The sequence below is a fragment of the Arachis ipaensis genome, chromosome B07 (genome assembly GCF_000816755.2).
Source record: "Arachis ipaensis cultivar K30076 chromosome B07, Araip1.1, whole genome shotgun sequence".
Lineage (NCBI taxonomy): Eukaryota > Viridiplantae > Streptophyta > Magnoliopsida > Fabales > Fabaceae > Arachis > Arachis ipaensis.
The window spans coordinates 5,251,474-5,263,428 of NC_029791.2; the positions used below are offsets into that span (position 1 = coordinate 5,251,474).

At 33.8% G+C, this 11,955-nt stretch overlaps 2 protein-coding genes across 5 annotated transcripts; both read right to left on the bottom strand.

The window, feature by feature from the left end:
• LOC107606562 (AT-rich interactive domain-containing protein 1-like) lies at positions 122–1,413 on the bottom strand. Its single transcript, XM_021107652.1, has 2 exons — positions 460–1,413; positions 122–343 (listed from the first exon to the last, which is right to left on the bottom strand). Exons 1-2 carry the CDS (start codon positions 1,411–1,413, stop codon positions 122–124), a joined length of 1,176 nt encoding a protein of 391 aa, XP_020963311.1.
• LOC107610090 lies at positions 2,130–3,694 on the bottom strand. 4 transcript variants are annotated; one of them, XM_021107104.1, is made up of 2 exons: positions 3,369–3,694; positions 2,130–2,400 (listed from the first exon to the last, which is right to left on the bottom strand). In XM_021107104.1, exons 1-2 carry the CDS (start codon positions 3,671–3,673, stop codon positions 2,385–2,387), a joined length of 321 nt encoding a protein of 106 aa, XP_020962763.1. In that variant the 5' UTR covers positions 3,674–3,694; the 3' UTR covers positions 2,130–2,384. The 4 variants fall into 4 exon arrangements, 2 of the variants coding, with proteins under 2 accessions (XP_020962763.1, XP_016167651.1); XR_001613389.2 differs by lacking the exon at positions 2,130–2,400 and adding an exon at positions 2,701–3,092 and having other exon boundaries at positions 3,311–3,694; XR_001613390.2 differs by lacking the exon at positions 2,130–2,400 and adding an exon at positions 2,701–3,232 and having other exon boundaries at positions 3,311–3,694.

Genomic DNA, 11,955 nt, shown 5'->3' on the forward strand with positions numbered 1-11,955 from the left:
TTTTATATTTGTAATATTTTATATCAATTAGTTTCAAATTTTAATTACTTTTTGAATAAATTAATAAGACAGTAATACCAATAATTGTATAAAAATAATGACAATAATAAATAAATTTAATTTATCTAAACACGAAGATTGCTGCCACTAAGAAGCACAAATGGCCAAACTCTCTTCTCAAGGAAGCGTGTGACTTCAGGAACTTGCTATCTTCCCTTTGTAATAAGGTAGTGCGAGGGTTATCTTTGTTATGTCCGAAAGAATTCTTCAATGGTCCATATTCTGCTTCACCATCATCGCTGTTGATGTCATTTGGAGTATTCCAAATCTGGTATCCCCTTCGCTTCAAGAGGAAGACATTGAAGTAGTAACTCAATAAATCTTCCCTGATCTTTGTAGGAAATGATTTGAAAATTTGTTCCCAAAAACATGTCTATGTGAAAGAGGGTTTGCTTTCACCACATCCTTAAACTTCTTCTCTCGCCTAACATCTTCCCCTGTCTTGTGTAAATTCCACATGTAAAATGCATCACCCAATTCTAGCTTAAGTTTAGCCCTTTTCTGAGCAACATGAAATTGGATACACTCAACAGAACCTTGAAATTGGCAGCCACATGAATCTTTTCTTCCAGCTCCAATGGGATCCCTTTCGATAAGATTGGTATTCACCTTTGCTGCTGGCCATATTTGGTTTCCAAACCATTTTGAATCACTCTCAACAGCCATGCCAGTCCATTCAGGAACTTCAGCTTGATGGGCCGGGCCAATAGGAATGGGCACGGTGGCAGGTTCATCAAGTGACCATTTCTCAGCACTAGAGCCTCCCTTTGTTCCTCCAGCATGTGAAGAGCCATCACCAGATGTAGTTTTTAATCTCTCCCTAAGATTGTAGTTTGCCCCGACCTGATCATCATACATGCAAGGATGCATCCTTTGACCCTGCAAACTACGGTGATCGATTTTGAGAAATACAGCTTCCCGGAACAACAAAGCCTGCTTCCAGATCTCTTCACTACCATATGACTTCCACTTTGACTTTTTGGGCATTGAACCCATTGCAGGATCACAAGGATTCTCAGCCCTATCAAGAATCCAGTGCAGCATTTCTGACATAGACTCTCTCTTCCTCTTACGACCAGAGCTCCCCTTATTAATACTATCTTCATCGCCACTATCACACCTCTTGCCACCATCCGAAACTCTAGTCATGCTGTTTACTGCATCAGATATATCCGCTATTGATGTTTTACTTCCATTCAAATGGTTGAGTCTATCCATTGCATAATTACGGCTGCATAAGTTTCCAACACTAGCCACAATTTTTTTGGAACCACTGAGCTCATTCAAGCACCTAACTCTAGTAGTTCTACACAACTTTCTCCGATCTAGTAAGACGCATACACTCTTAACCATGATAAAATTGTGAAAGAATAGGAAAAGAAAAGAGGAAGAAATTTTATTGATTGTTAATTGAATTGAATTGAATTATGAAGGTAAAACTAAATATATATAGAGCATTAGCCTATGAAAGATAAAAGCAAATAAAGATAAAGATCTTCTAAGAAAAGATCTTTTTTTCGAGTTATCTTTTTTTAAAAGATCTTATGGAAAAGTAAAAGTAATTTTATCTTTGGGTATCTCATGCAAAAAGATCTTTTTATCTATCAATTATGTTTAGATATAACGATATAAAAGTACTTTTTGTTTATTTATTAGATGAAAAACATCTTTTTTTAAGAGAAAAAGATCTTTTAAAAAAAGATATAAATTACAGCTTCTCAAAAAAGATATTTTTTTTTTCTAGTGCTTTTATTTTTACTACTAGAAATTTGCCAAACACGCTAAAAATAAGAACAATTAAAGATAAGATAAAGATAAGATAAGATAATAAATACTAAAATTGTAATTGAATTTATATATTCAGTTGGATTCAAGGTTCTGAGAACCGGACTGGTCACCAAACCGCTCTAGTCACTGGTTCAACTAGAAAAAATCATTTTAAAATAAAATAATAAATAAATTATAAAGAAACATCCTAAAATATAATTATAATCTAATATAAATCTTAAAATATCTTCAAAATTTAAAACACTACATGAAATATCATCAACCAAAACCATATGATCTTGTCAAAATACAAACTAGAAAGTTAAATAGTAAAAAGAAATATCTAAATATTAAATGCCAACATGAAAATTTGTCATCAATTATCAAAATTCCCAAAAATTTGTTAAGTACTCAACATTAGAAGCCATTAGTTTCAACTTTAACAGAATACAAGTTCATGAACAATTAGGGTAACTCCTGGTCTGGGGCTGCACGGCACATTCTTCGCTTTAGTAAATGGTTTATCAATGATGACTTTCCAACATTAGGATATCCAACTATTCCAGCTCGAACCTTTATACAGTGACATGAATAATTCATGTCAACTTAGTTATATTCATTTGAAACAAGTACTAAAGAGTGAGAACTAGTGTAAAACTTAAAAAGAAAAATAAACTTATTTTTGTAAAATGAAAAACACAAGAAATAGCCTAAAGATTATAGGCAGCAATCAGATAGATTATTTTGGTTATGCAATTTACTGATCCAAACTTTCACTCATACAATGTGTTTCACTATATTTATATCATTTAGGAGTTATAAGAATGCTGCAACAGAGAAAGAAGCACAAAATTACTACTCATGTACTCATACGGTTTAAATTATGTTTTCTTTGTATGGATATTAGATAAGGTAAGGAATTCTTTTGAGCAATAAGAGAAATTCTTTTGCCAAATAATTACTAAAGGAATGACACAACTAAAATTGACACTTAATTGTTACATAACCCATTGGACGAGGAAGCAGTCCTTTGGCTTTGTGTTTAATATTTACATCGGCTGCTAATTCCTTTGCTAACCGGCCTAGTTTTATTGTACCCTTTGCAATACATACAACACAGAATTAAGTATGTGGCATGTGAAACTTCCTAACAAGAGGTTAAGAGCTAGAAAGAAATTAATTTATAGCAGTAGCAGCATAACAAATCCATTTTTAGCAATAATTTCAACAACAACACTTACCTATTCCATAGTCAAGTGCAAAACCTGTTCACAAAGCAGAACCTGTTCGATTCATATCAATTTATATTTTTTTATTCATTAGAACAATAGATACTTAGTAATGCAATGCAGCAAACTGAATTACCCATGACATTATCAATCTACAACTTCTATGTATATATCATCTGCAATAAAAGGAAAAAGTGAAAAACCCAGTAAGCAGTGAAAAATCAAGAATGAACCAAGAAGTTCGCATAACATACTTGTCATTCTCATTCCAGCCAAGGTAACATTACTGAACAGATAAACGACCTCCCTCACCTCATCATCCCCGCACTCGCGACGGCGACAATACACAAGCCACCAGATCTGGCACGGCGATCCATCTCTGTAGCGAATATCGCCGGGAATAGCGCCTCGTCGAGCCTTGCAGAGAATGCGAAGTCGAACGCACCGTCAAAGAACGGCGGGTTGTGAGGGTCAGAGCGCTGGACGAACGGCGGCGAACTAGCGGCTGGCGCCGGCGAAAACGCAGGGAACCTTGGAGTAGTTGGATGCGGCGCCACTGTTGTTGGAGAGGAGAAGCAGCAGTTGGAGGCAGGGGAAGAAGGTGAGGCTGCTGACATCTAGGGTGAAAATTGAAAAATGAGGGTGTTTGGCAAAACGGCATCGTTTAGTAAGAACCGGCCAGTTCAACGGTTTTTCGCCGATTCTTCAATTACCGGTTTTCGATATACGACCGGACCGTTGACGTTGCTGGTTCCCAATTGAACCGGTTGGACTAGCCGGTCCGGTCTGATTTTTAGAACCATATTTGAGTTGTATTTGTGGGCCATGAGACTTTTTTATTGTTGTCATGAGCTAAGGTAGAAGAGTAATTTAATAAAAGTGTACATTGGTAACTGTAACTTTCGCTTTTGAGCGTAATTTTGTAATTGGTTCATGTGCAAGTGAGTCATACGTACTTGATTACTGGCAGCGGTTGAAAAAAGGGTTAGAAATTTGAATAGAGAGAAAAAGTTTAAAATTTGAGTTAAATAAGGAAAGAAAAGTAAGAGGTTAAGGAGGAGTGGATGGGGAACACGAGATGTGTGATAGGTAGAGTTATAGCCTGCACCGGCCCAATTGAGGAGAAGGATGCACTGGTGACCACTGACACAAGTTTCTGCTTTGGTGTCAGGTCTTTAGGTATTTTACAACATTGCCTATATACTTCTGCATATAGTATTATGACACCTAAATTTATACATATTTTCATTCGCACCCCTCTGTATGAATGGGTTGTTGTCTGGGTTTTAGCTCATTTGGGAGAGCGACGAGATGCACCTCGACGACCATAAACCAGCGTCTTAAGTGACGGCGAAACCCTAAATGTAATGGATCTAGGCTGAGTGGTTTCTGTGGCTGTTGGCGGTGATATTGTTTTAGAATCTAATTTCTGGGTGGTAAACAAGTTAGGACGGAGCATGGTAGAGTTTTGCTAATTTTTTGTTACAGAGTATTATTTCTAATGTAAAAACATGTTAATCTGTGAACGCCATTTCTGCACAGGCCTGCATGGAGGGAGAATCCGCGGCGGACGAATGTTATCGGCCGTTGTCTGCTGAAGAAGAGGGAGGCGATGGAAGCAATGCCTTTGGTCCTGGTGGCGACGAATTCGGTGATGAAGTTGAGGATGGGGAATTAGGGGTGGAGTCGGATGCACATGAGAATTTCGGGGACAGCTTCTTTGACAACTGGGAAGAGAGAGCAGTCGACGGTATTGCAGAGCTGTGTATCAATTTCAAGGAAATAACTACAAAGGAGATTATGATGTGCCATTTTTCATATCGATCGGTGGCATTCTTGTTTTATAGTTTGTATACGAAGATGAATGGTTTCGCTATGAAGAAGAATAAGATTCAGCGAAATGTGAGGAATGAGGTTACGCAACAAGAATTTGTATGTTTTCGACAGGGGTTCAGAGAAATGGGGTCCGTTCACGACGGCATGCGACGGAAACGTGAGCCAAAGGCGGAGACCAAATGCGGCTGTGAGGCATAAATGCGCATCCACGTGCACTCGAAAAGTGGTAGATGGATAATATCGTACTTTCAGGACGTTCACAACCACGAGTTGTTGGACGATAGACTGACTTTCATGCTACCGGAGCAAAGGAAAATGAATGCAGCCGCCCTGGAACAAATGAACATGATGCTTAGAGTTGGGATTAAAACGCCACAGATTTATTCATCTTTTGTGCACACTGCCGGGGGATACCAAAACCTTTCGTTTCTAAAGAGGGATATGTATAACCAGATAGGCAAGCAACGGAGGCTCATTGGCAGGGATGCCACGACTTGCCTTAAGTTCTTGGAATCAACGGCGCAGGCGAATCCAGGAATGTTTGTGCATTATTTGGCGGACAAGGACGGTCGTTTGGTCCACCTGTTTTGGTTGGATAATTGCAGTTAGCTGGATTATGGTTTGTTTGGGGATGTCGTGGCATTTGATGCGACATATTGGAAGAATAAGTATATGTGTCCACTGGTTGTGTTTTCTGGAGTCAATCACCATAACCAAACAATTGTGTTTGCCGCTGCGCTAATTGCAAATGAGAATGAGCAAACTTACACTTGGTTGCTATAACAGTTCCTGGACACCATGAGGGGTAAAGCACCTGGGTGTGTGATAACAGATGGACATGGAACGATGAAAAAGGCAATTGAAGCGGTGTTTCCTGGGGCCTAGCACCGTTTGTGTGTGTGACATCTGCTGAGGAATGCCACTTCTAACCTAAGCAACCCCACATTTACTTCTGAATTTAAGAAATGCATGCTGTTCGATTATGAAGTTTCGGAGTTTGAAGATCATTGGCATTATATGGTTTATGCGCTAAAAGATTAATTTGTAATTAAAATTAGATATGGACTATTAAGCAATTATTAAAAACTTAAAAAACATATTTTGTTATGGGATCATTTAATGGTCCAAACATCTTGGGACCATCAAATCTGATGCCTAAAAAGCACCAACACCTCCTCAAAAGCTCTACCAAACCAAGCCTAAGTCAGGAAAGCAAGAGGCTCAAACGTGTTTTTCAAGTCTAGTAAAAGACACAAATTTAATATTAATTTTCGAAATTATTATTAGATCTATATTTTAGTTTGTTTTGTTGTTAGGATTTGTTAGAAAATTTGATTTAGTTTTGATTTGTTTAGTAGTATTTTTAAAAAATTTAAATTAAAATTAAATATAATCTAATCTAATAAGATCAACCCTGATTTAAATTAGTTATGATATCTTTAGGATTTTAAATTTAAATTAAATATGATATAATCCAATTAGATCAAATCTACTTTAAATTAGTTATCTTATCTTTCGGACATTTAAATTAAGTTATCTTATCATATATTATTTTTTAATTAGTTTGTTAGGAGTCTATTTAAATACTTTGTGAGACAATTTACACAATTTTTTATGAATAAATTTTATGGGTGTCACTATGCATGTTTAGGCCTATATTTTAGTTTGCTTTATTGTTAAGGTTTATTAGAAGATTTGATTTAGTTCTGTTTTGTTTAGTAGTATTTTTAGGAATATTAATTTTAAATTAAATATGATCTACTCCAATAAAATCAAATCTGATTTAAATTAGTTATCTTATACTTAGGAGATTTAAATTAAATTATCTTATCTTATCTTTTAGCTAATCTATTAAGAGTCTATTTAAAATCTTTTTATGAAACAATTTAGAGAACTTTTGATCAATAAAATTTTTAATTATTTTATGCACATTTTATTGTGTGATTAAGAGAGGTGAGTGATTTATTTCAGTTGTTGTATGAAGAAGATTGAAGGATCCAACTTAAGGTGATTTTGCATAGTAATTTTTTCAACTTCAACCCTCTAATATAAGTTGTTAAGGACAAATCCTTTCAAGGTATAGTAAAAAAATCTATCTGTTTTTAATAATTCAGTTTTTTCACTAAAATTTTCATCTATCATTCTTAGTTCATGACTTCATTCCACTGGTTTTACTGTAAGACTCAGAAATTTCAGAAAAATCTTATTAAGAGCTAATTTCGATTTATTAATTCGTTAAGTACTTTAATCTCAGAAATTATTTTATTAAAGATAATTAAAGCAAATTTTGATTAATAGAGTTTAAAGTAATTTAAGGTTTAATTTAATTTTATAATTATCGAATTATTTTTTATATTTAAAAATTAAAGTTTAGCAAATGTAAAATAATAAGAATTTTATATGATTTGGTTTAAATAATTGAGATTTTGAAATTTAATACTTTTAATTTATATAGATAAAGAAAATAATAAAATAAAATAAATTTAAAGGATTAAACTAGATTTTCAATTAATACTCTATACCCCTAAGTTTACTAAAATTACCTAAACTACCCTAGTCCTAACCCTCTACCCCACCGCCTTCCCTTCCCCAAGCCTAGACCTAAGTGTTTCAGGAAACAAAGAAAGAAAACGCTGCCTAACTAAACAAAATTTTAATTTTTTTACCTTGATAAAATGACCGATACCAAAATTGTTTTCTTCTATATATTTATATAAATTTTGAATATTAATTCCCTACTTTAACTTTAACATTACCTTTTCTTTATTGTTATTTCTTTCTATTCACCGCCACCAATCCTCTTTCCTCAACCTTCCCCAAAACCCAACATTTAGCAGTTTCAGAAAAACCAAAGAAAAGAAAGAAACGAAGGAAAGAAAGAGGGAAACGGGGAAGAAAAAATCAGAGACGGAGGAAGAGAGCGCCGGGGAGGAGCCGCTGCCACACCACTGCCGCGCTGCTCAGGACCGTGTCCCGCTCGTAGGGCTGTCAAACGGGCTAGCCTGACCCGTTTAAGCTCGGCCCGTTAGGCCCGCAGGTTAAATGGGCTAGCCCGTTTAAGCCCGCTTTAGTCACGGGTCATAATTTTTTAGCCCGGCCCGTTTATGGCCAGCCCAATGGGTTAAACGGGCCAATCCATTTATCCTTTTATTTTATTTTTTGAAAAATATTTTGACAAAAAATATCACTTTTAGGTCAAAAACCTTTTAAAAATAATATTTTTTTAGTTGATGGGTCGGATTTTCGGGTCGGATCAAGATAAATATCGGCTAAAAGTGTTACTTTTTTGAAAAAAAAAACGTAAAAAAATAAACGGGCCACCCGTTTAGCCTGCGGGCTAGCCCGTTTAACCCGTCATTTTTTTTGGGTTAATCGGGCTCAGCCCGTTTAGCCCGAAATTTAAACGGGTTAATTTTTAGAGGCAAAGCCCGCCCATTTAAATGGGTAAACGGGGTTGCCCTGATGGGTTTAGCCCATTTTGACGGCCCTACCCGCTGGCTGCTGCGCCGTGCGCAGTGTCGTCGTCGCCGTCCGCTGCTGCACCACGCCTCGTCGTCGCAGCCGGAAGCGTGACATTCTGGTAGTGAGGGTGTTAAAATATGGTATCAGAGCAGTTCATCCTGATTAGAGCCTTGGGAATGGACTGACTATGCTTCATTATACTCTCTGAATGTCTGTCATGTTGTAGATCTTGTCCAAATAACAAGAATTAGAGTTTTATGCACATGACTGCCTATTAATTAACACTATTAGCTTACCGTTACATATCTGTTGATGTTAAGTCTGGCCAACTTAATGTTGATGACTTATGTGAACGGGAAAGTTAATAGGTTACTGTGGGCGAATTGGGATTGATAAGTAATAGGTAACGTTTATCGCGCGGCTTGCGGACGTTAGGAATTAATTCTCGAGGATATTCTTTTATGTGTCTTGAAAATTCTACTGATAACTTGTAACTTGTTCTTTCATAGTATGCCTTAAAAACCTTTATTTGAGGTTTCTTTTTGAAAAGTAGTTTGATTATTTCTTAACCTTATCTCTTGTTAAAATGCATCCTCGTTTAATTCTAACTGCCTACATTTACTTAAATTCTTTGGAGGATTTGTTTTTGTTTGTTCAAACTCTTTTTGATTCATGTACTCTTTTATGTGACCTTAAAATTGTTTAATGCATAGAAAAAAAAGTCTTTGAAATCTTTAAGAAATTGCTATTGATTGGGTTGTTTTTCTTTAAGAATTTTGTATTTCTTCAAATTAGCTGAGAACTTATTCGATTTGTCGTGTCTTGTAAATTCTGTTCGAGTTCCTTGATTAAGTTTCTTTCTCAAAATGTGAGAGGGTTTCCTTTCTTATATCTTTTAATCTTCTTGAATATCTTTATGAGATTGTGATTTCAAAAAAAAATTAATAATAATGTACTTGGAATTTTAGTTTTAAACTTTTTAAAAGAGATTTTCGATTCTGTTAGAAAAAATTTCAACTTAATCCTTTCTTACTTGATTGTACCTATAATTATTCTTTAAATTTGATAAAGATGTTTTGAATTTGACATGTCTTTATTCATATGTATTTTTGAAAACATACCTCAAAATTTTCTTTTTAAACAAAATTTGAAATTCCTTTCAATATTACCGTGATTTCACTATATACTCCTAATTGACTAAATAGAGTATCTTTTGAGATTTTTGAGGAATTACTTTTGATCCTTAGCCAAATTAAATTTCATCTTTCTAATTTCACAAATTTTGTCTTTACCTTAAAAATAGTTTTGGCGAAAAACAACTTGATTTTCTACCAATCTTACTTTGTTTTTATGCAAATTCTTAATTGATAAATATCTTTCAAAGTTGTTGAGAAAACATTTCATCCTTAGCCTAACTAATTTTCATTTCACAAATCTTGCATAGTTTAATTTGACTTGAATTTGTTTTAATATGACATAATATTTACGTTTTTGATGATTCTCTTGAATTTTGTAAAACAATTGCCCTTTTCTCCTCCATGGTTTCTATTGGAGTTCTTTGAAATAAAAATTCTTTCCTATTTGCATTTTGATTCTTCCTTCCGGCATATTTTATTATTTTTTACCATTCTTATTTGTTGGTGATTTAAACCATATCTTCATATTCTTGTGAACCTTGTGCTCCTCTGATTTGATTTTAGTTTATTTTGATCTAATTTATCACTACCCTTTTCTTATTTTCTTTGGAGTTTCTAAATTCAATATTTCTTGTTAGGATGCGAAATAACTCTTTTTGAAACGTTTTATCGTGCCTGTACATTACTGTTTAGTTGTAATCCTACGCCTCCTTCTGAATTCATGTGAATCTTATCTTTGTCACTTATTCTTCTCTTACTGAGATTTGTATCTCTTTGAACATACTTGCGCCTATCTCTTTGAAAATTATTTTGGTACAACACGGATCCTTGAATCTTTGAAAATGTTAAGTGCTCCTTCTAATTGGGTGGTATAGGCTTAAGCATTCTAATCGTGCCGTGTAATTTGACATGTCATTTATCCTTTTTCTTTTTTTTTTAAGATGTAATTTATTTATTTTTTTTGTTTCATAATCTTCACCCTATGCATATCTTGATATGTTTATACTTCTAACTATGTTAAGACTCTTACAACACGGTTATTAATCTTATATTCTATCACAAGCCATGAAACCCTTATAGTAATCTGAAGTTGTTCCGTTGCGATGCGTCATTATTGTCTTTAATCATTCTTCTTCTATAAAATCTCATACTTTTTTTTCCAACTCAACTTGAATTTGTTTCAAAACAATGTGTTGTTTTTCTTCTTATTGATTCTATCGAAATTCTCTTTTTCAAGAGTTATCCTTGTAGTTGCTAATTGATTCCTTTCTAGCATATTCCGTTGCTTGTGTAATCTTGTTTACCTGCAATTTCATTCATTCTTTCAAATCATTATGAGTAATGTCCTCGTCGCTTTTCTTTCTTTTCTAAGGTCTACTATCCTTCTGAGTATACTCGAAAATAATTTTGATATCTTGTGCGACCGTTAGACTTAGTAAACGACACATTAATCTTTTAGGACATATTTAGTGGATGTAAAAGGTAAAACTTGTAAGTGTACGACGTCACAAGGAGTTGTGGAGCCTTGTGTTACGTGAAAGAGTTTTGTTGATGTGGGACTTATGACCAGTAATAAGGTTTGTAAAGTGTTTGATGAGGTTGAAAACTCTCGGATGAGTTGTTCGATGAAGTACGGTTGAAAATAATAGAGATAAGTTATGTTAAAGTTTAAATAGTTGAATATCTGAAGTTGGTGCGAAATCAGTGTGCGAATGTTAAGCACGTCGTTTTAACTCCAGCCTGTTTTATAAACTTTCACCGCGTTGCTTTACCATTACATATTTGAACCATAACATCATTTGCATAAAGTTTGCTTTGTAATTTCTGTCTTGCAGTCACACTCCTATCCTTATATCTTTATGCTATGTGATAATCAAAGTATTTGAAACTATATAAATATGAATAATAAGGTTCTTTGCTTTTTACTTAAAAGTGTTAAAACCATGTAATATTTTCTGTAATATACTAATTTTCGAGGACAAAAATTTTTATAAGTGGAGTAGGATGCAAGACCTAGAAATTTCAAAAAAATCTTATTAAGAGTTAATTTCGATTTATTAATTCATTAAGTACTTTAATCTCAGAAATTATTTTATTAAAGATAATTAAAGCAAATTTTGATTAATTGAGTTTAAAGCAATTTAAGGTTTTATTTGATTTTATAATTATCGAATTATTTTCTATATTTAAATTATAAAGTTTAACAAATGTAAAATAATAAGAATTTTATATGATTTAGTTTAAATAATTAAGATTTCAAAATTTAATACTAATATTTTTATAAATAAAGAAAATTAATTATATTATCTTATAATTTCAATTAGAGTATTTGATTTCAAATCAATTAGTATTTTGATACAATAAATAATATTTTAGAATAATTTTAGAGATTTAATTAAATTTTAAATTAATCTAAAATCTCTAATTTCATACACAAAATCCTAATCCCCAAATCCAACCCTAAC

What these genes read in the sequence shown, in the direction of transcription:
- LOC107610090 (XM_021107104.1), bottom strand. Translation starts at nt 3,673, where the DNA reads ATGTCAGCAGCCTCACCTTCTTCCCCTGCCTCCAACTGCTGCTTCTCC.
- LOC107606562 (XM_021107652.1), bottom strand. Translation starts at nt 1,413, where the DNA reads ATGGTTAAGAGTGTATGCGTCTTACTAGATCGGAGAAAGTTGTGTAGA. An exon ending in AGAAGAAGTTTAAGGATGTG is followed by an intron (nt 344 to 459) that starts GTGAAAGCAAAC and finishes TTCCTCTTGAAG; the next exon opens with CGAAGGGGATACCAGATTTG.